A 24,449-nucleotide genomic window follows, 5' to 3' on the forward strand; every position below is an offset into this window, starting at 1 on the left:
TCCTACTGAGCTCCCTGGCCCACAGAGTCAAAGTGGTTTTAGGTAAGACCAAGAACAGCTTAAAGCCATTCAGAAATAGGGCCTTTTTTTTAAAAGAGAAGCTTCAAGTATTCAAAGACCTTTAGCAAAGCTATTTGTAGTTGACCCAGGAACAAGGCACATTATGTGAGGATAATTTTAGGGTTGTGACCTAATCTAAATTAATTTGGTCGCCAGAGAAGATCCCAAATAAAAATAAAAAGTCAGTTTGGAAATTTATGGTGATGTTAATTAATTAATTAATATAGAGGGAAGGAATTAAGGAGAAGAGGGAGAAGAGAGAGAAAGAGGGTATAGGATTTCTCCTGCCTGGCCGGAGTTCAAAGACCTCCACCATGAGGTCTTTTTTTTTTTTAACATTATTTTATTTGGTCATTTTCATACATTGTTCATTGGAAACAGATCATTTTCTTTTCCTCCCCCCCAACCCCCCGCCACCCCTTCCCTAGCCGGAGCGCGATTCGACTGGGTATCACATGTGTCCTTGCTCTGAACCCATTTCCTTGTTGTTGGTATTTGCATTAGGGCGCTCATTTAGCGTCTCTCCTCAATCATGGCCCCTCAACCTCTATAGTCAGGCAGTTGCTTTTCCTTGGTGTTTTTACTCCCTCAGTTTGTCCTCTGCTTGAGGATAGTTTTTTTTTTCTTTCTCGTAGATCGCAGCAGGTTGTTCAGGGACGTTGTAAAGCCATTACTGGAGAAGACCATTACATTCTCTTGTACCACAATGTGTCAGTCTCTGTGTACAATGTTCTCCTAGTTCTGCTCCTCTCACTCTGCATCAATTCCTGGAGTTCGCTCCAGTCTCCATGGAATTCCTCCACTTTATTATTCCTTTTAGCACAATATTATTCCATCATGTTAGATTTTAAATGGTTGAAGGCCTTAAACTGTAACAGTTAAAAGAGTGATGTTGTAAACTGTAGTGAGTTAAAATGGTGGAAGATATAAATTGTGATAGATATAAGAGAGGGTGAGTAAATTTGACCGCAGAAATAGGTTTCACTACAGTGTCTTGGTTTTTTTTTTTTTTGAAACCATTCCTACCCAAAAGGGCTTATATTTTCTTTTTTTTTTTTTAATATATTTTATTTGATCATTTCCAAGCATTATTCGTTAAAGATCATTTTCTTTTCCTCCCCCCCACCCCCCATAGCCAACGCGTAAGTCCACTGGGCATTAGATGTTTTCTTGATTTGAACCCATTGCTTTGTTGATAGTATTTGCACTAGATTCTTCATTTAGAGTCTGTCCTCTGTCATGTCCCCTCAACCTCTGTATTCGGGCAGTTGCTTTTCCTCGGTGTTTCCACTCCCATAGTTTATCCTTTGCTTATGAATGGTGTTTTTTTCTCCTGGATCCCTGCAAGTTGTTCAGGGACATTACACCGCCACTAATGGAGAAGTCCATTATGTTCGATTATACCACAGTGTATTAGTCTCTGTGTACAATGTTCTCCTGGTTCTGCTCCTCTCGCTCTGCATCACTTCCTGGAGGTTGTTCCAGTCTCCATGGAACTTCTCCACTTTATTATTCCTTTTAGCACAATAGTACTCCATCACCAACATATACCACAGTTTGTTCAGCCATTCCCCAATTGATGGGCATCCCCTCGTTTTCCAGTTTTGGGCCACAACAAAGAGCACAGCTATGAATATTTTTGTACAAGTCTTTGTGTCCATTATCTCTTTGGGGTACAGACCCAGCAGTGCTATGGCTGGGTCAAAGGGTAGATATTCTTTTTTTTTTTTTTTTAAATATATTTTATTTGGTCATTTCCAAGCATTATTTGTTAAAGACATAGATCATTTTCTTTTCCTCCCCCCCCAACCCCCCATAGCCGACGCGTAAGTCCACTGGGCATTAGATGTTTTCTTGATTTGAACCCATTGCTTTGTTGATAGTATTTGCATTAGAGTGTTCATTTAGAGTCTATCCTCTGTCATGTCCCCTCAATCTTTGTATTCAGGCAGTTGCTTTTTCTCGGTGTTTCCACTCCCATAGTTTATCCTTTGCTTATGAATGGTGTTTTTTTCTCCTGGGTCCCTGCAAGTTGTTCAGGGACATTACACCACCACTAATGGAGAAGTCCATTACGTTCGATGATACCACAGTGTGTTTGTCTCTGTGTACAATGTTCTCCTGGTTCTGCTCCTCTCGCTCTGCATCACTTCCTGGAGGTTGTTCCAGTCTCCATGGAACTTCTCCACTTTATTATTCCTTTTAGCGCAATAGTACTCCATCACCAACATATACCACAGTTTGTTCAGCCATTCCCCAATTGATGGGCATCCCCTCATTTTCCAGTTTTGGGCCACCACAAAGAGCGCAGCTATGAATATTTTTGTACAAGTCTTTGTGTCCATTATCTCTTTGGGGTACAGACCCAGCAGTGCTATGGCTGGGTCAAAGGGTAGATATTCTTTTGTCGCCCTTTGGGCATAGTTCCAAATTGCCCTCCAGAATGGTTGGATCAGTTCACAGCTCCACCAGCAATGAATTAATGTCCCTACTTTGCCACATCCCCTCCAGCATTCATTACTTTCCTTTGCTGTTATGTTAGCCAATCTGCTAGGTGTGAGGTGATACCTCAGAGTTGTTTTGATTTGCATCTCTCTGATTATAAGAGATGTAGAGCACTTCTTCATGTGCTTGTTAATAGTTTTGATTTCTTTATCTGAGAACTGCCTATCCATGTCCCTTGCCCATTTATCAATTGGAGAATGGCTTGATTTTTTGTACAATTGATTTAGCTCATTATAAATATGAGTAATTAAACCTTTGTCAGAGGTTTCTATGAAGATTTTTTCCCAATTTGTTGTTTCCCTTCTGATTTTAGTTATATTGGTTTTGTTTGTACAAAAGCTTTTTAGTTTGATGTAGTCAAAATTATTTATTTTACATTTTGTGATTCTTTCTATATCTTGCTTGGTTTTAAAGCCTTTCCCCTCCCAAAGGTCTGACATGTATACTATTCTGTGTTTACCCAATTTGCTTATGGTTTCCTTCTTTATGTTTAAGTCACTCACCCATTTTGAATTTATCTTGGTGTAGGGTGTGAGGTGTTGATCTATTCCTAGTCTCTCCCACACTGTCTTCCAATTTTCCCAGCAGTTTTTATCGAATAGTGGATTTTTGTCCCAAAAGCTGGGATCTTTGGGTTTATCGTATACTGTCTTGCTGAGGTCGCTTTCCCCCAGTCTATTCCACTGATCTTCCTTTCTGTTTCTTAGCCAGTACCAAATTGTTTTGATGACTGCTGCTTTGTAATATAGTTTTAGGTCAGGGACTGCAAGGCCCCCATCGTATGTGTTTTTTTTCATTATTTCCCTAGATATCCTTGATCTTTTGTTCTTCCAAATGAACTTTGTTATGGTTTTTTCTAAATCAGTGAAGAAGTATTTTGGTAGTTCAATGGGTATGGCACTAAATAGATAAATAAGTTTGGGTAGGATGGTCATTTTTATTATATTGGCTCGTCCTATCCATGAGCAGTTAATGTTTTTCAGTGTCTTGGTTTTTAAATCAAATATAAGGTGGTTGCCAGGGAAATATTCCCAATTATTCAAATACCCAAGTCAACTGGGTTTTATAGAGATTTTAATTAATACAAATGTGGAATTAAAGGAAAGAGAGAAAAAGGAAATAAGTATGAAGGGCCTTAAACCAACATGGCCTAGACCTGAGTCTTAAGAGAGAGAGATCAGTCAGTCAGTCTTTTAACACTCACCACAAGGTCTGTCTAAGCAAGGATTCTAGTGACACCAGGCCAGCTCCATCTCAGCTGACTTCACCAGAGAGAGTTCCAGCCAGAGTCCTCCTTAAAGAGCCTTCCAGTCAGAGACTGTTCCAAAGGGCCTCTCTCCAGAGCCTCCAGAGGGACAGAGTCCCCTCAGAGGAGCTCTAGCAAGACCTCCTTAGAGATTGTCCTCCAAGAGCTTCCCTTCTCCAGAGCCTCTCTCAAGAGAGTCTTCCCAAGCAATCCTCATCAGAGATCCTCAAAAAGGATTTTTTGCTCAAGAGATTCTGCTTTTTCTTATATAGGGGTTTTTCTCCTATGTCACCTCCCCTAAGTCCTTACATCTACCAATCACTGTAGACGTTTTCCAAAGGACTGCCCATCTGAATTCCTACTAAGTCGACTAATCTCCTCAGTAAGTCTGAACCAGAAAAAACGCTGCTGTGTCGACTAATCTCCTCAGTAAGTCTGAACCAATGAAAACACAGCTGAGTCAACTAATCTCATTAAGAGAAAACTTGCCTGACCCTTTTAGGTACCTAGCATCTCATTGTATCAATTCTAAAAAACAGGCATGGCTCAAAGAACTCCTTGCCTTATTATAAGCATGGGTCCAAGTACTTTCATTGTTTAGCAAGGAGTTTTCTCCCCTAAAGCAGTCTTAAGTATGGATGGAGTAGAGGTTCTCCCATTTCTGATCCTGGCGAGTTCTCACATCAAAATGGGGAATGTTTCCCAGTAGGGAATTTGTTCCAATGGAGGATTCCTCAATGTGGAAATTTTTAACATTCACAAGTCTGAGAAATTTCAAGATTTACAATCACCAACATATACCACAATTTGTTCAGCCATTCTCCAATTGAAGGGCATCTCCTCATTTTCCAATGTTTGGCCACCACAAAGAGCGCAGCTATGAATATTCTTGTACAAGTCTTTTTCCTTATTTTCTCTTTGGGTTACAAACCCAGCAGTGCTATGGCTGGATCAAATGGCAGACAGTCTTTAATCGCCCTTTGGGCATAGATCCAAATTGCCCTCCAGAATGGTTGGATCAATTCACAACTCCACCAGCAATGCATTAATGTCCCTACTTTGCCACATCCCCTCCAGCATTCATTACTTTCCTTTGCTGTCATGTTGAACAATCTGCTAGGTGTGAGGTGATACCTCAAAGTTGTTTTGATTTGCATCTCTCTGATTATAAGAGATCTAGAACACTATTTCATGTGCTTATTAATAGTCTTGATTTCTTTAACTGAAAATTGTCTATTCATGTCCCTTTTCCATTTTTCAATTGGAGAATGGCTTGATTATTTTTTACAACTGGTTTAGCTCTTTATAAATTTGAGTAATTAGACCTTTGTCAGAGGTTTTTGTTATGTAGATTGTTTCCCAATTTGTTGCTTTCCTTCTAATTTTAGTTACATTGGTTTTGTTTGTACAAAACTTTTTTAAATTTGATGTAGTCAAAATTATTTATTTTGCATTTTATGACACTTTCTAAGTCTTGCTTTGTTTTAAAATCTTTCCCTTCCCACAGGTCTGACATGTATACTATTCTGTGTTCGCCTAATTTTCTTATATTTTTCTTCTTTATATTCCAGTCATTCGAATGCCCATTCTGAGTTTATTTTTGTGTAGGGTGTGAGGTGTTGATCCAAACCTAATCTTTCCCACACTGTCCTCCAATTTTCCCAGCAGTTTTTATGAAATAGTGGGGTTTTGTCCCAAAAGCTGGGGTCTTTGGGTTTGTCAAAGACTGTCTTACTGAGGTCATTTACCCCAAGTCTATTCCACTGATCCTCCTTTCTGTCTCTTAGCCAGTACCAAATTGTTTTGATGACTACTGCTTTGAGATCTGGGACTGCAAGGCCACCTTCCTTTGTATTTTTTTTCATTATTTCCCTGGATATCCTTGATCCTTTATTCTTCCAAATGAACTTTGTTATGGTTTTCTCTAATTCAGTAAAATAGTTTTTTGGTAGTTCAATGGGTATGGCACTAAATAGATAAATAAGTTTGGGTAGGATGATCATTTTTGTTATGTTAGCTCATCCCATGAGCAATCAATGTTTTTCCAATTGTTTAGATCTAGTTTTAATTGTGTGGAGAGTATTTTGTAGTTGTGTTCATATAGTTCCTGTGCTATCTCGGCAGATAGATTCCTAAGTATTTTATATTGTCTCGGGTGACTTTAAATGGAATTTCTCTTTCTAATTCTTGCTGCTGAGCTGTGTTGGAGATATAGAGAAATGCTGATGGCTTATGTGGGTTTATTTTGTATCCTGCAACATTGCTAAAGTTGTTGATTATTTCGATTAGCTTTTTGGTTGATTCCCTAGGATTCTTTAAGTAGATCATCATGTCATCTGCAAAGAGCGATAGCTTAGCCTCCTCCTTGCCTATTTTGATGCCTTCAATTTCTTTTTCTTCTCTAATTGCTACTGCTAGTGTTTCTAATACAATGTCAAATAGTAGAGGTGATAATGGGCATCCTTGTTTCACTCCTGATCTTATTGGGAATGCATGTAGTTTATCCCCATTGCAGATGATATTAGCTGATGGTTTTAGATATATACTGTTTATTATTTTTAGAAATGTCCCTCCTATTCCTATGCTTTCTAGTGTTTTTAATAGGAATGGGTGTTGTATTTTATCAAAGGCTTCTTCTGCGTCTATTGAGATAATCATGTGGTTCTTGTTGGTTTGCTTGTTGGTGTGGTCAATTATGTGGATGGTTTTCCCAATGTTGAACCAGCCCTGCATCCCTGGTATAAATCCTACTTGATCATGGTGGATGACCCTTCTGATCACTTGCTGGAGTCTTTTTGCTAGTATCCTATTTAAGATTTTTGCATCTATATTTATTAGGGAGATTGGTCTATAATTTTCTTTCTCTGTTTTTGATCTGCCTGGTTTTGGAATCAGTACCATGTTTGTGTCATAAAAGGAGTTTGGTAGAACTCCCTCTTTGCTTATTATGTCAAATAGTTTGTATAGCATTGGGATTAACTGTTCTCTGAATGTTTGATAGAATTCACTTGTGAATCCGTCAGGCCCTGGAGATTTTTTTTTAAATTTTTAAACATTATTTTATTTGGTCGTTTCCATACATTATTCACTGGAAACAAAGATTATTTTCTTTTCCTCCCTCCTTCCCCCCACCTTTCCCTCTCCCATAGCCGACACACCATTCCACTGGTTATCACATGTGTTCTTGACTCGAACCCATTTCCCTGTTGTTGGAATTTGCATTATAGTGTTCATTCAGAGTCTCTCCTCAGTCTTATCCCCTCCAACCCTGTAGTCAAGCAGTTGCTTTTCATTGGTGTTTTTACTCCCACAGTTTATCCTCTGCTTGTGGATAGTATTTTTTAGATCCCTGCAGATTGTTCAGGGACATTGCATTGACACTAATGGAGAAGTCCATCACCTTCGATTGGACCACAATGTATCAATCTCTGTGTACAATGTTCTCCTGGTTCTGCTCCTTTCGCTCTGCATCACTTCCTGGAGGTTGTTCCAGTCTCCATGGAATTCCTCCACTTTATTATTCCTTTTAGCACAATAGTATTCCATCACCAACATATACCACAGTTTGTTCAGCCATTCCCCAATTGATGGGCGTCCCCTCGTTTTCCAGTTTTTGGCCACCACAAAGAGCACAGCTATGAATATTCTTGTACAAGTCTTTTTCCTTATTATCTCTTTGGGGTACAAACCCAGCAGTGCTATAGCTGGATCAAAGGGCAGACAGTCTTTTAGCGCCCTTTGGGCATAGTTCCAAATTGCCCTCCAGAATGGCTGGATCAATTCACAACTCCACCAGTAATGAATTAGTGTCCCCACTTTGCCTCATCCCCTTCAGCATTCATTATTTTCCATAGCTGTCATGTTAGCCAATCTGCTAGGTGTGAGGTGACACCTCAGAGTTGCTTTGATTTGCATCTCTCTGATTATAAGAGATGTAGAGCACTTTTTCAGGTGCTTATTAATAGTTTTGATTTCTTTGGCTGAGAACTGCCTGTTCATGTCCCTTTTCCATTTTTCAATTGGAGAATGGCTTGATTTTTTGTACAATTGATTTAGTTCTTTGTAAATTTGAGTAATTAAACCTTTGTCAGAGGTTTTTGTAATGAAGATTGTTTCCCAATTTGTTGCTACCCTTCTGATTTTGGTTACATTGGTTTTGTTTGTACAAAAACTTTTTAATTTGATGTAGTCAAAATTATTTATTTTACATTTTGTGACTCTTTCTAAGTCTTGCTTGGTTTTAAAACCTTTCCCTTCCCAAAGGTCTAACAGGTATACTATTCTGTGTTCACCTAATTTACTTATAGTTTCCTTCTTTATGTTCAAGTCATTCACCCATTCTGAATTTATCTTGTTGTAGGGTGTGAGGTGTTGATCCAAACCTAATCTTTCCCACACTGTCTTCCAATTTTCCCAGCAGTTTTTATGAAATAGTGGATTTTTGTCCCAAAAGCTGGGATCTTTGGGTTTGTCATATACTGTCTTGCCGAGGTCGCTTTCCCCCAGTCTATTCCACTGATCCTCCTTTCTGTCTCTTAGCCAGTACCAGATTGTTTTGGTGACTGCTGCTTTATAATATAGTCTGAGATCTGGGACTGCAAGGCCCTCTTCCTTTGTATTTTTTTTTCATTATTTCCCTGGATATCCTTGATCTTTTGTTCTTTCAAATGAACTTTGTTATGTTTTTTCTAAATCAGTAAAAAAATTTTTTGGAAGTTCCATGGGTATGGCACTAAATAGATAGATGAGTTTGGGTAGGATGGTCATTTTAATTATATTGGCTCGTCCTACCCATGAGCAGTTAATGTTTTTCCAATTGTTCAAGTCTAGTTTTAGTTGTGTGCAGAGTGTTTTGTAGTTGTTTCATAAATTGTGTTGGAAATATATAGAAATGCTGATGGCTTATGCAGGTTTATTTTGTATCCTGCAACTTTGCTAAAGTTGTTGATTATTTCAATTAGCTTTTTGGTTGAATCTCTAGGATTCTTTAAGTAGACCATCCTGTCATCTGCAAAGAGTGATAACTTGGTCTCCTCCTTGCCTATTTAGATGCCTTCAATTTCTTTTTCTTCTCTAATTGCTACTGCTAGTGTTTCTAATACAATGTCAAATAGTAGAGGTGATAATGGGCATCCTTGTTTCACTCCTGATCTTATTGGGAATGCATCTAGTTTATCCCCATTGCAGATGATATTAGCTGACGGTTTTAGATATACACTGTTTATTATTTTTAGGAACGACCCTTCTATTCCTATGCTTTCTATTGTTTTTAATAGGAATGTGTGTTGTATTTTATCAAAGGCTTTTTCTGCATCTATTGAGATAATCATGTGATTTTTGTCGGTTTGCTTGTTGATATGGTCAATTATGTGGATGGTTTTCCTAATATTGAACCAGCCCTGCATCCCTGGTATAAATCCTACTTGATCATGGTGGATGACCCTTCTGATCACTTTTTTTGAGTTTTTTTGCTAGTATGCTATTTAAGATTTTTGCATCTATATTCATTAGGGAGATTGGTCTATAATTTTCTTTCTCTGTTTTTGACCTGCCTGGCTTTGGAATCAGTACCGTGTTTGTGCCATAAAAGGAATTTGGTAGAACTCCTTCTTTGCTTATTATGTCAAATAGTTTTTATAGTATTGGAATTAACTGTTCTTTGAATGTTTGGTAGAATTCACTTGTGAATCCATCAGGCCCTGGGGATTTTTTCTTAGGGAGTTCTTTGATGCCCTGTTGAATTTCATTTTCTGATATGGGATTTTTTAAGAATTCTATTTCTTCTTCTGTTAGTCTAGGCAGTTTGTATTTTTGTATATATATTCGTCCACATCACCTAGATTGGTATATTATTGCCATATAATTGGGCAAAGTAATTTTTAATGATTGCCTTAATTTCCTCTTCTTTGGAGGTGATGTCCCCCTTTTCATCTTTGATGCTGTTAATTTGCTTTTCTTCTTTCCTTTTTTAAATTAGATTGACCAGTACTTTGTCTATTTTGTTTGTTTTTGTCAAAGTACTAGCTTCTAGTCTTATTAATTAAATCAATAGTTCTATCACTTTCTATTTTATTAATTTCTCCCTTAATTTTTAGGATCTCTAGTTTGGTTTTCTTCTGGGGGTTTTTAATTTGTTCGCTTTCAAGTTTTATTATTTGCATTTCCAATTCATTGATCTCTGCCCTCACTAGTTTGTTAATATATGCACTCAGGGATATGTATTTACCTCTGATTACTGCTTTGGATGCATTCCAAAAGGTTTGAAAGGATGTTTCGCCATTGTCATTTTCCTCGATGAAATTATTAATTGTTTCTATGATTTCTTCTCTAACTTACTGATTTTGGAGGATCATATTTAATTTTCAATTAATTTTTGATTTGGTTTTCCATGTACCCTTACTGATCATTATTTTAATTGCCTTGTGATCTGAAAAGGCTGCATTTATTATTTCTGCTTTTCTGCATTTGTAGGCCATGTTTCTGTGATCTAGTGTATGGTCAATCTTTGTGAATTTGCCATGTGGTGCTGAGAAGAAGGTGTATTCCTTTTGTTCCCTATTTATTTTTCTCCATATTTATATTAACTCTAAGTTTTCTAAGATTTCATTCACTTCTTTTACCTCTTTCTTGTTTATTATTGATTTGATTTCTCTAAATTTGTAGTGGTTGGTTCAAATCTCTTACTAATATGCTTTAACTGTTTATTTCTTCCTTCAATTCTCCTAGTTTCTCCATTAGAAATTTAGGTGCTATACTATTTGGTGCATACATGTGGATTAGTGATATTTCCTCATTATCTAAAATACCTTGTAACAAAATATAATTACCTTCCCTATCCCTTTTAATCAGGTCTATTTTTGCTTTGGCTTTATCAGATATCATGATTGCAACTCCTGCCTTCTTTCTATCAGTTGAGGCCCAGAAGGTCTTACTCCATCCTTTAATTCTGACCTTGTGGGTGTCTACCCGCCTCATGTGTGTTTCTTGAAGACAACATATAGTAGGATTTTGGATTCTAATCCATTTTGCTATTCTTCTACATTTTATGGGTGAGTTCATGCCATTCACGTTCAAAGTTATGGTTGTCACTTGTGGACTCCCTGGCATTTTGATATCTTCCCCTAGTTCTGACCTTTCTTTTTTAGCTATATCCTTTTGAACCAGTGATTTCCTTTGGGTCAGTCCCCCTAGTCCCCTCTGTTGATATGCTTCCCTTTCTAGCCCCTCCCTTTTTGTGCTCCCTTCCCCTCCCCTCTCTCTTTCCCTCCCTTTTTATACTCCCTCCCCTCTTCCCCTCCTTAATTTCCCTTTCTTTCTTACCCTGTTGGATAAGATAGAATTCAGGATCCCACTGGATCTAGATGATCTTCCCTCTCAGAGTTGATTTCACTGAGAGTAAGGTTTAAGTAATTCCACTTCACGCTCTCTTCCTCTCCTCATATGTGAGTTCTTCCCCTCCCCTTCCCATGTGTATCTTTGTATGGGAAAGATTATTCTATTGAGTCCCCCCCATTTCTTGAAGTAAATCTTAGTATTGTTGAAGCTTCCCTGCTTCCTTTTTCTTTCTTTGCCCCCCCTTTCACCAAATCTTCTTGATGCCCCAATATTTCCCTATGCATGATTCTTTTAATTACTCTGATGTTGCATACAATTTTTGAGAGTTACACAAAACATTTTCCCCACATATTAATATATATAATTTGATGTAAATGTAGTCCTTATAGAAGAGAGTTTGACTTAAAGAAAAAGATAAGATTTGTCTCCTTTTCCCTTTCTTTCCTATTTACCTTTTCAGTTATTTTCCATGCTCTTTGTTTTTTGATATCGAACTTTCCACAGAGCTCTGATCTTTTCTTTGCAAAAACTTGGAAATCTTCTATTTTGTTGAATGTCTAAACTTTTCCCTGGAAGTATATAGTCATTTTTTTTAAACCCTTAGCTTCCGTTTTGGAGTCAATACTGTGTTTTGGCTCCAAGGCAGAAGAGTGGTAAGGGCTAGGCAATGGGTGTCAAGTAACTTGCCAAGGGTCACACAGTTGGGAAGTGTCTGAGGCCAGATTTGAACCCAGTACCTCCCTTATCTAGGTCTATCTCTCAATCCACTGAGCTACCCAGCTGCTCCCTATAGTCAGTTTTGATGGATAGCTGATTCTTGGTTGAAGACCCAGCTCTCTTGCCTTTCTGAAAATCATGTTCCATGCCTTACAGTCATTCAGAGTGGAAATTGCAAGGTCTTGTGTGACCCTGATTGGCATTCCTTTATTTCTAAATTGTCTTTTTCTGGCTTCTTGTAAGATTTTTTCTTGTGCTTGAAAGCTTTGGAATTTGGCAATTACATTCCTGGGAGTTTTCTTTTGGAGATTTAGTGTAGAGGGTATTCTGTAAACTCTTTCAATGCCTGTATTGCTCCCTTGTTCTAGAATCTCTGGGCAGTTTCCTTTGATGATATCTTGTATTATAATGTCGAGATTATTATTTATTTCTGGTAGGTCAATTATTCTCAGATTGTCTCTCCTTTCTCTGTTTTCCAAGTCTGTCACCTTGTCAGTGAGATATTTTATGTTCTCTTCTAATTTCTTAGTCTTTTGGCTTTGCATTATTAATTCTTGCTCTTTTGCAAGATCATTTTCTTCCAGTTGCCTGATTCTGACCTTTAAAGCCTGGTTTTCCTTTTCAGTTTGGTCAAGGTGTTTCTGTAGTTGTGTTTTTTCGTGCTTCAGATTTCCAAGTTCCTTTTGGATTGTTTCCCATTTTTCCTCCCAGGCTTCCATCTTTTTGATAATTTCCAATTTAAATTCTTCAAGAGTTTGTGGGGAATTTCCATTTTCTTTGGACGATTTTGGAGCATTTACTTGTGTTTCCTCTTCTATCTCCTCTGTATTTTTTATTTTTGCTCCATAAAATGTGTCTAAAGTCACCCCCTTCTTCTTGCTTTTCTTGGTGTTTGGAGGCTTTTGCACTTCTGTACTGTTTGCCATCTCTATCTGAGTGAGGAGGACTGGCTCTTCGTGTATCTGTCTGATGGTCCGAGGCTTTAGCCCCAGGCAAATTGTCCATTCTCCGCAGCTGCTCCGTCTTCCCGGGGAGGCCCAAGGTCTGCCCTCTCCTGCCTGCCAGCATTTCAGGTGTTACTGCACTCAGTTCCCTCCAGTTGCTTCTCCGCTGCCTTACTTCCATGCTCTGGGCCTGGCACAGCACTGTCTGCAAGGTATCTCAGTGCCTTTGCCAGCCCTGAAGTTTCTGTTCTTTCAGAAGACCCTGCTCTCTAAGGGGGGAGGGGTCATAGCCTCCCTGGGTTCTGAGGGCTCCTGATGGGATTAAGTTCAGCTGCTTTGGGCCAAATGGGCCCCGAAGCAAAAAAAAAAATACCTCCTCTGCAGTCTGTGTTGAATGCCCTGAGACTGGCCCAGGTTACTTTCAAGGAACTCCCTTCACAGCAACCCCTTTGCCGACCCTGAGGTTTCTGTCCTTTACGAAGCTCTGAGGGCTCCTGATGGGATTAGGTTCAGCTGGTGCCCTGAAGCTGGAACCTCCCATGAGACTCAGATGGAAGGACCCAGTCAGGGGGCTACAGGCTTCCCCCTTCTCTCTCTGTTTCCCTGCCGTCTGTGTTGGGTGCCCCAGAGACTGGCTCAGGTTGTTTTCACGGTGAGTTCTTCAGGATAGCCGGCCCTGAGGCCCTTTTGCCAGCCCTGAGGTTTCCCGCTGCTGTGGGCTCAGCACTCTGGGTTGGGGGGAATGGGTCCTGGGACCTTCCCTCTGACTACCTCTTAGATCCGAGTGATCTAGGGTTCTGGCTTGGGGGGGGGGGGCGTACCTTTTGATCCAAGTCAAGGAGGAGGGTTCCCCGGGTCTGTCCTGTTGTTCAGTTTGAATTTCGGTGCCCTAGGAGCATTCAATTTGTAATCGGTAAGGAAGGGTTTTCAGAGGTCTGAACTTTCGCTGCCTCTAAGCTGCCATCTTGACTGGAAGTCCCTCACCTCCAAATTTTCTAACTGTAGGTACATACATTATTTCACCTTCTAAGAGGAAATTACAATGGTTAGATAGAAGAAAGAAATAGAAGAAAGACAGACAACAAAACCAATGTTTGCTGGGCATATTGAGAAAAACCAATTAGGGGGCAGTTCTCTTTTGGCATAAGAGTATACATTCAAATAATTGTTCAATCAAACTTCAGTTCAATCAACCACAGTCAAAGTTCACTCTTGATCTTCTTGATGTAATTTGGTTTTCTGGCATCTTTCTGCAACAGTTCATTCTCTGGATTTAGGAGTTAGCAAGCTTCTTTCCTTGAAGATCTTTTCTCGAACAAAATTTCAGTATCTTGGATTTTTATTCAAATACAATCCTCCCATGAAGTGGGTGTTAAGAAATATCCAGTTCAGCTCAGGAAGCATGATTGAGTTATGTAAAGATAATTTTAGTGTTGTGACTTAAAGATCTAAAATTAATTGGTTGCAGGGGAAAATCCCAAATAAAATACCCAAGGCAGTCTGAAAATTGGTAATTTAATTAATATTGAGGGAAGGAATTTAAGGAGAAGGAGGGGAGAGGATATAGGATTTTCCTGCCTGGCCTGTGCCAGGAGGAGTTTTAAAATCCCTGCCTCTAGGTCTCTGAAGAAGATTAGAGTCTTCTAAGGGGATAAAGTTCGAGAAGTAAAGGAGGGAAATTCAGCCAGAAACTCACCACCGAACCTGACAATAGCTTGTAGCCATGCTAAGATGCCGAAAGGCCAGTACGCTGCTCTCAGCTAGCTCTCCACTGCCAATCAGGGAAAAATAGTGTCGTGAGATATGAAAAATCCCAACTATATAGACCTTTCACCCTTGTGTCTCCTCCTCTAAATTTTCACGTCTACCAATTAATCAAAGGCTTTCTCCAGGACTGCCCATACTTTTAGTTCTCATCTTCTTTGATTATATCTTTTGAGTTACTTAACACTTCTTTGTTAAATTGTCCTTTTGTTAGTTACTTGACCTATTTGTGATTAATTTAACCTCTATAGTTACTTAACATCTTTTTGTATTAAGATACTTGACCTTTTTGTGATTAATTTAACCTTTATAGTTACTTAACATCTTTTTGTATTAAGACCTAAAAATAGACTTAGCCTAAAGTTCTAGATTCACTATAAGGTGAGAACTAAGTACCTTCATTGTTCAATCAGGAGATTACAACTTTATCTTCCCCTAAAGTATATCTAAGTAGGGTGGAGTAATTTTAAAGTTCACAGTTAGGGGTTTATGAGTTAATTGTCAAAAGAAGAGAAAAACAAAAACCAAAAACATAAAGAAGAGAGAAAAAAATGGAAGAAAGTTAAACTTTTGGAAGAAAGTTAAACTTTTGGGAGAAAGGAAAAAACATTCAAACTAGGCCCTTATTTGGGTTTAATAAATTTCTAACAGGCCTTTGTATTAGGGTCCAATTAAAGTAATTTCTAATCCCACAAGTCTGGACAGAATGCAGTAATATTTCACTTACCCATTTGCAGCCAAGACTATAGGAAGTTGCCATAGTATAAGAAAGAAAAAGAACTAGAATTTTGTTTTGATAGGGAAGTGTAATTCCCTGGTCTGATTTTTTTGTTACTCTTAGGAATATGGGGAGCCAGGATGATAGTCAAACTTTGGTACTTGTCTGAGTATTTCACAAAGCATGTAGATACAAGGAAGTCCTACGATTTAACATATGTCAAGCATCGCAACCTTGAGTCTCACACTAGTTTTTCCTGTGTGCTCTTTTTGGCACTATTCAGGTTAAGTCTATGCTCCTTGTTTTTATCCCTTTTTTCTGGAATTAGACACAAACATTAATCACAGTCCCATAACATTTTATCAATAAATGGCAGATTCCCACAGTTTAAAGCTTTTTGTGTATGCATTAATATTATAGCAAGTATATGTGTGTGTGTGTGTGTGTGTGCGTGTGTGTATATATTTTTAAACTTATATTACTGCAGGAAAAAATAATATTAATCATATGTACCTTTAGTACAAGAAATGAGAAAAAAGGGGGGAAATCAAATATTCTAATCAAAATAAAAGAAAAGCAATAATAAAAAAGGCAGAAAATCAGGAATTTAATGTGTTCCTGAAAATGGTATCCACTTGTCTATGGATTATTAGCTCCAATGCATGTGATAGGATACAGTCAATCAGTCTCAACAGAAGATGCTCTCTTTACATGTGAGCAATGAATCCAAGAGTCCTTCTCTCCAATCTTTATAAATGTTGGAGTAGTTAACACTATTTGGAATGGCCTTTCCCAGGAAGGCTGAGTTGCTCCAATAACATGGAAATTCTTGTATCTAGAAATGATACTGATTTTTGAGAAGTCATTTTATAACATTTAAGTGTGCTTAATCTCTGCTGTCTCATCTGATATCTTTGCTCATTCCCTGGAATTTTCCAAGTCAACCATCATACCATCAACAAACACAGATAGTTTGAGTAATCAGCATCCCTGCTGACAAGTCTCAGACTGACATTGTCTGCCCTAATGTATTTGCTGACCTCCAGACTTGCATGTCAAATTTCTATACTGATATTTCAAACTGCATGACCTGTGGACATCTGAAACTCAGTGTATCCAAAACAGAAACTGTTCTCTCACTATCAGACAGAACGCCCACCTTCTCTACTGCACCCTCCTCATCCCTCAGGCTCAAAACCATAGGAGTCATCTGACTCCTCACTGTCTCTTATCCCACATAACCAATACGGTACTCAGACCTGCCAGTTTCACCTTTGCAACATCTCTTCAATATTCCCCTTTCTGTTCTATGTCACTGCCATCATCCTGGTGGGGGCCCAAATCACATGGTGCCTGGACTATTAAGACAATGGGTGGTAGGTCTGCCCCACTCAAGAGTCTCCATTCCAAATCATTCTATATTCAGCCACTGGAGTAATTTTCCTATAATGGAGTTCTGGTTGTGTCACTCCTGAACTCTTTAGATTCCAGTGGACCCCTATTGACTCAGTGATCAAATACATAAAATTTGGCTAGTGTGAATTTCAAAACTACTACACCCTATTCAGACCATTCTTTAGAAGATTGGATTTAGCTATTTCCTGATCAATAAACAATAAAGATACTTGAAATAACCGAATCAGGTCTTGGAAACTACATTCTCCACCTTACTCAGTGTAACAAGATTAGGAAAGGCTGCAAGCAAACTCAAGATTTAATTATTTGAGAATATGGCCTTCAACAGACATGTGCAAAAAAAGGACAGACCTCTGAGTGGTCCTAGGTGAGCCGCAATTGGCACATGTGAGACACAGGAATTGAGGTAGAAAACAGCCTCTGGAGTTCTTGGGACTTCCTGTGAGGAGGGCTAGAGTGCAGTTCGAGGTTGGAGCTTGAGGTTGGAGGAGCCCTGCAGACTGCTTTCCTTCAGATTGGTCACGTGAGTGATAAGGACTGATCCCTTTCCCTGCCTTGGCTGTCCAAGGTCTTAACACCCACTTTGGCTCAGCCTGAGCCAGAGTGGTTCTGAGTTAAACTTCTTTCCTTTTCTCCCTCTTTCCTTCTATCCCTTTTTCCTTCTCTCTCTCTCCCTCTAATGTTTTCTTCCTCTTGTTGTAATTAAAACACCATTAAAATTTGGCAGCTGACGTGGGTATTTTATTATTTGGGATTTCCCTTGGCAACCATTTAAATTTAGATTTTTTTCAGTCTCAACCATAATATTCACCCTTTACACTATCCTCAATTCCTGTGTCTCACATGTGCCAATTGCGGCTCACCTAGGACCACTCAGAGGTCTGTCCTTTTTTTGCACATGTCTGTTGAAGGCCATATTCTCAAATAATTAAATCTTGAGTTTGCTTGCAGCCCTTCCTAATCTTGTTACACTGAGTAAGGTGGAGAATGTAGTTTCCAAGACCTGATTCGGTTATTTCAAGTATCTTTATTGTATACCTTACACCTGAATTTGTATTCTTCAATCCAGTAGCATTAGCCTCATGGATTCTTTTAGCTGCAGGTTTGTTGGGGTTTTTTTAACCCCTTCCTTACTTTTATAGAATTGATACTAAGTATCCGTTCAAAGCCAGAAGAGCAGGAAGGGCTAGGCAATGTGGGGGTTAAATGACTTGCCCAGGTTCACATAGTGAGGAAGTGTCGGAGGCCAGATTTGAAACTAGAACATCTCATCTCTAGACCTATTTCTCTATCCATTGAACAGTTGAACTGCCCCAAAATGGAAGAGTGTTTTTGAACCCTTACTTTCCATCTTAGTATCAATACTTATGTAGAAGAACAAGAAAGACTAAGTAATGGGGGTTAAGTGACTTGCATAGGGTCACACAACTAGGAAGTGTCTCCAGCCAGATTTCAACCTGGGTCCTCCTGACTCCAGATCAGGTCATCTATCCATGGTGTGGCCTAGTTGGCTCTGGATCCAAGCATTTCCAATGGTTGTACCCCGTGCCTGAGATATTTCTTCCTTCGCAGTTCAGAACATTGACCCCACTTCCCATAAGTCCTAATTGAAAACCTTCTACAAGAGCCCTAACTGTAACCCCAGTGAATTAGAATGCCTTCATTCTTTTCAATATTCCTTGTTCCTCCTGTACAGACCTTGCTTTGTATATATACATATATATTTGGCATATGGTCTCTCTCTCCCCCATTGTGTTGTAAGCTCTCTGAGGACAAGGATTGTGTTTTGCCTTTTGGGGAATCCCCGGAGCTTAGCACAGGGCCTGGTGCATGAAAGGTGCTGAATGTAGATGGAATGGGATTGAAAATTTCTAGACCTTGATATAATCTGGCTATATCCCTCTCTTGTCTGTCTCCTCCTCTCCCACTCTGTACTGTGTTCCCACAAAAGAAGTATTCGTCTGTAGATGGGACATCACAAGATTCTTCTCATGATACCCTCCTTTGTCTCCACTGTTACCCCTACCAGTTTTCCTCATTCAACCCACTCTTCTTGCACAGATTTACAAAGAAGCCTCTCCCTTCTTCTGTTGTTCCTCTGCTACTATTATCTGGAGTTATTCACTGCTGCACGGTGCTGTTTGAGCTTTCTTGAGAATCAAATTTCAGGATTTCTTTCTAAAAATATTTCAGGTTCCTCTTCATTAGTGAACATTTACTATTTTCAGGCAGTATTGTTTTACTCACATTCACATTTAATTTTAGAAAATTTAAGGTCTATGATCACAAAAAAAACTAAATTAGGAAAAACTGGAGATACTAATGTAATTATGAGGGAGTTAGGGGATTTCACAGTCACAATTCCATACTTAGATGTTCCTTAGCATTATTCCAGTAAGAGCAATTTTCTCAGAATTCCACTGGGCTCTTAAAGATGATGGTTTCAAGTGTGGACTCTGACACTCTTAAAGGGTTAGGGGCCAGACCTTGTCTGTGCTTTGGTTTCCTCCTGAATTTGATGAGTCAGATTATTAATCCTGGTGTGTATTTCAGGCCTATGTGCTGTGACTTTTGATGATTTAGGAGGTGGTGACATTCAAGGATGTGGCTGTGGACTTCACCCGGGAGGAGTGGCACCTCTTGGCCCCTCCCCAGAAGGAGCTGTACAAGGAGGTGATGCTGGAGAATGCCTGGAACCTTCTGTCTGTGGGTAAGGACAATTTTCCCTGGTAAATGAGCCTGCAATCCAAGCAAATGGCTCCATTAGTATTAGATAACATTTGGAACAGTTATGAGAAAGGGAAAGATACTAGTTTCCTAAGTCCAAGAAACAAGGACCTTCTGCTGCCTAATTTTCCAATGAAATAACTTGGCATTGTGTAATATGAACTTGGAGATTTCCTTTGGTGCTCCTAAAACTGTCTCTTGTCTAGAGAGCTTCTATCAAAAATTAAATCCATGTTCAAGAATCTCAGACATGGAATCTTAAATATTCTTTTGTCTCACCTTTACCTGAACCTGAATTTTGCCTCCCAACCAAATCTCTAAAAACTGTTCAGGTAGGTTTTCCTTAGAACTTCTTCATCTTTCGGATGGATCTAGTATCTGGAATATTTTTCTCTTTAATAAGCATAAACTTTTAGCTCATAGGTCCTAGGTGTTCCTTTTGTTAAGGGTAAATTTTTAGGGTTGAGACTGAATATAATTTTAGTGGTCGCCAGGGATTTAAATTCTAAATCCCAATGAAATACTCAAGTCAGAATGGAATTTTATGGTGGTTTATTTACAATAGAAGGAAGAAATTGAGAGAGAGAGAGTGAGAGAGAGAGAGAGAGAGAGAGAGAGAATGACTTGAGTGTCACTTGCTAGCATACTCAGATCACAGACTATCGTCCCCCACACTTAATCCTTAAGTGGGGATGCATACATTCCTGGTTGCTAAAATTCTAAAGAATAAGCAGGTGGAGTAAATCTAAAATTCACACTAGCAGAGCATATTTGTCCTAAATCTTCTTTCCTATTGCCCTCAACCTCCAGCACAGCTGATGAGAAATAGAAGGAAGGAAATATTCATTTATAATGACCTATTCTTGGCCATGTACTCTGCCACGGGTTTTCTTTATATTAGGTCACTTCTTCCCATATAATTATCCCCATTTTACAGTTGAGGAAATAGAGATTAGATTAAGAAGCTTGTTCTGAGGCACACACATCATTATTGTTTGTGGCCAGATTTAAACTGACACCGTCTTGACTCTATCCACTGAACTTCTAACTGCCTCTCATTTTGTAATAATGGAAACTATAGAATGAGTCCATCCTTCTACAAAGGAAATGCACCAGAACCAAAATTTCTCATTCCAAATTGGTTTCATGATCTCTCCCTCTTCTTCTCCCCCAAAATAAATGCTGTGGAAACTGTTGTTCAGAAGTCCTTGTAAGCATCCTGCTTATCTTCCTCTGTCATTATCGGAAATAATGGACTAACTGAGAAACAGAATGGGGACCAATGAGGATTTGTTGCGTCTCCCAGTAGAAGAGGCAGAACATAAGGTTTTATCTAAGTTTCAGGGAGTGAGGAGCAGTTGAGTGATGGGAGAAGAGCTGATCCATCAAGGTCCCTTTGTCTGGACCTTCAGATTGATCCAGAACAATGACCCTTTTACCCAGCTTGTGCTTAGGAGTTTCTGCCAGAATGGAACCCAGCTGGGTGGGGAGTGAGTAGTGGGATAGAGGATTTGGCTGTGTTCATAAATTACAAGCTCCATAGCAGAAAAACATGGCACATCCTATCCTGGGTTTCTTGCATTACAAATGCTAACCCCATGGAGAGATTCTCTACATGGAGTAACTGGATTCATGTGCCTTTCCCTAAAGATAAATTTCTCTCCATCTTCATCCCTAATTGATTCCCCATAACCAGGGCTTGCAGTTTCCAGAGAAGATGTGATCTCTTATTTTGAGCAAAGGGAAGCAGCATGGATGCTAGAGGAAATAGACCTGAGAAACTGCTGTCCAGGTGAGTAAGGCAATGTGAAGAGTGAATCAAACTCTCTTTGTCTATCATCAGCAACTTTTTAAGTTAATCAAAAACTTAAGTTCCCCTACTTAGAACCTTACCAGTCATTAAGTATTAGAGTTCACAAGTCACTTTCTAGAGTGGGTGACAACTCCAGAGGCCACTGTCCCACCCCTGGGCAGTGCTAGGCAAATTGGAAAACTGTAATTGGTTCCTGGAATGTGGGGAAGGGACAGGAAGTAATGTGGAGAAAAGCCTATAAAAAGTCCTGAACTTCCTGTCCAGTAGAATTCTCTTTTGGAGTTCATCTTTGGAGTCTCTGCTTCTTGGACCTTCTCCTTTGGACTTCTTTTGAGAAGGGCTCCTTGGGGCTTTTGGACCTTGACCTTGACTTTGAGCTTTGGGTCTTTCAACTGGAGTTTCCAGTTTTGGAATTTCAACTTTCAGTTTTGGAGCTTCTTGAAATTGAGGACTTTTCTTGTTGGGTTCACTTCTGCCTTGGTGAGCTTAGCTCACAAGGGTTCTTCTGCACTGGGACCTTGCCTGGATCCTACCTGGCTTGCGGATTCCCATGTGTAGATGGGAAGTCTTTTGGGGAGCTAGATTTATTTCACCAGATCTGCTTTTAGGGTAGTTTAGATAGTCTCCTTACCTCTTTCCCTTCCACATTTCCCTCTTTTTACTAATATTCAAATTAAACAAAATCATTCAAAGCTGCTAAATAGTTTTCCTGACTTAAGGGATAATAATTGGTGACCACTTTTTATAACTCTCTTATTTAGTCAAAATCCAAATTTAATAATTATATTGAGAAGTGTTCTGTAAGAGCTGCGGCTATCAGAGATTTCTGTATGCCATAGTGAAGAAAGGGCTAGATTTGAGGGCATGAAAACCTCATTTGGAGTTCTTTTTCAGACATTTTTAGCAGTGGCTTCCTGGGCATGTCACTGAATCCCTGAGCCTAAGTTTTGCATCAGTAAGATGAAAGAGTTGGACTGCATGTCCTTTCAACTCCCTTCAGGGGATCAGCCTATGACTTCATAAGAAGTCATTGTTTAGGATCCAAGAACATGAAACTCTCCTGAAACCGCTAAAAGGGATTAGGTTATCCAATTAGGTTATCCAATATGAGCTCTTTATTGACAAGAAACTGGTATTAGTGCTTGCTATGTGCCAGGTCCTGTACTAAGTTATAAGGGACAAAAAACCATGCATTGGATACCCTCTGTTGTCATGGAGATCACCATCTGCTAGAGCAAACAGCATGCCAACAATTCTGTAGAAACCCTTCAGATACTAAATCCATTTCAGCGAATAGAGAGAAGGCACAAAAGTGAAGGAGCACTAGGGAAGTCTTAATCATGGAAAGTAGCCTGGAGCTTCAAGAAATCTAGTTTGAGGATATTAGTCAAAAAGTATAACAGAGAAAACAAGGGAAATGTATTGATAAACCTAACTGCAAATGGCCATCTCTAGCAGTTTAGCCCTGAAACTGAATCGATATTAGACAATATGTCATGGGGATAAATGGATCAAGTGAGAGTTTTTGGAGTATGATGGAGAAATTGTTTTATTGGTTCTCATAGAAAAAGAATCATTATTTCATTAGTGTGGGAAATACTGAAAATGAAAGAAAAATAGAGGTACTGGAATATGGAATAGACTGGGTTTAGATGAGGGAGTGGAATGGTTTTTTGTACATGTAAAGAGATTTTCTTTAGTTAGGAGGAGAATGACCCTTTTTCTCTGATACTGAGGCCAAAAAGGAAAAGGAGGCATCTGAGTTCTGTAAGATTTGGTGGATAAGATAGCTCTTCATAAATGTCCAATTTTTTAACAGTGAAATATGTAACTGAGTTCTCAACTCAGAAGGTATGGGCAGAGAGTGGGAGGAAGCCATAAAGTAGAGATGGAGAAGGAAAATATTTAGAAAAGATGCTGTGGTGAGTGGCAAAGAGAATCAATTAAGGAAAGGTCAAAGGATTGGCTTCCTATAGTGAACAACCAGCTGAGATTAGGGAGCCTAAATTTATAGTGGACCCAGGGAGTTGGTTTCATGATTTTCATTCTGTCCATTCATCAGCACAGGAATAGGAATGAAGACTGTGCATAAATCACCAGCTCCAGGCTCTTCCCTTATCTCCAGGGCTCAATCTTTGCCCCGTTCTGGGAGAATCAGGTGACCACATCACTTCAATGTAGGGAGATGGAATGCTAGAAAGAAATCTCTGTGATTTTCAGGATTGGGTCTACTTTAATTCCAACAGAGTTATTGTTGATTACTGAAAAATAAGGGCAAGAAAGAGAAAGAAACATGGCCGAGACTAGAACATGCATTTGCCTTCCAGGAGAGATGCTGAAATAGCTTGGGCCTCTCATAAGCCCTGGGTTTAGTCAGTAAACATGGATTAAATATAAAATATCTTCTAGGGAAAACCCCTGAGAATACAAAGGAAAGACAAAACAAGCTCACAATCTAGGATCCCCACATGGAGGTGGTTTAAAAAGAAGCAACAGATTCTGGATCTCACTCTTAGATGATCCAGGGAGAAAAGAGTGTTGAGGAATGGAAATGCATTTAATTCAACAGGGAAATAAGAAAATAGAGGAATGAAGACATTTGAAATGAACAGCAGAGGGCAGCTGGGTGGCTTATTGGATTGAGAGCCAGTCCTAGAGATGGGAGGTCCTAGGTTCAAATCTGGCCTCAGATACTTCCTAGCTCTGTGACCCTGGGCAAGTCACTTAACCCCCATTGCCTAGCCCTTACCACTCTTCTGCCTTGGAACCAATACACAGTATTGATTCCAAGACAGAAGGTAAGGATTTTTATAAAAAATAAATGAAATAAGATGAACAGTAATCAAAAGGAGGAAATATCAAAATTAAAATGATAAAATAAAATCCAACATTAGAATAGGGCATCTACTGTGTGTCACATACCTTATAAATATTATCTCATTTGATCCTCATAGGAACCCTAGGACTAACTTGGTATTATTATGTCAGTGTTGTAGTTGAGGAGACTGAGACAAACAGAGCTCCTATGAATTGCCCAGGGTTAAAAGTCCTAGCAAGTATCTGAGATAGAATGAGAATTCACCACCATCTGTACTGAGATTTTTAAAAGAATATTATGAAAATGCCAGCATCTCTGTAAGGTGGGAAATAGGGAGAGAATTATACGAGCTCTCTTGCTTGGATGAAAATTCTTTTTTTTTTTTT

General features: G+C 39.2%; 1 protein-coding gene across 4 annotated transcripts in view; it reads left to right on the forward strand.

The window, feature by feature from the left end:
- The window catches only part of LOC100016558 (zinc finger protein OZF-like), a 35,092-nt gene that overhangs the window by 5,739 nt on the left and 4,904 nt on the right, over positions 1-24,449 (forward strand). For 2 of the 4 annotated variants that reach the window (XM_016424877.2, XM_056807528.1), the window contains 2 exons: positions 19,289-19,415; positions 21,129-21,224. In XM_016424877.2, coding sequence (XP_016280363.2) covers positions 19,289-19,415; positions 21,129-21,224 — 223 coding nt within the window. Of the gene's footprint in view, positions 1-19,258; positions 19,416-21,128; positions 21,225-24,449 lie in introns of all 4 variants that reach the window. The other 2 variants (XM_056807529.1, XM_056807530.1) reach the window with 1 other exon arrangement.

This window comes from Monodelphis domestica, chromosome 8, assembly GCF_027887165.1.
Source record: "Monodelphis domestica isolate mMonDom1 chromosome 8, mMonDom1.pri, whole genome shotgun sequence".
NCBI lineage: Eukaryota > Metazoa > Chordata > Mammalia > Didelphimorphia > Didelphidae > Monodelphis > Monodelphis domestica.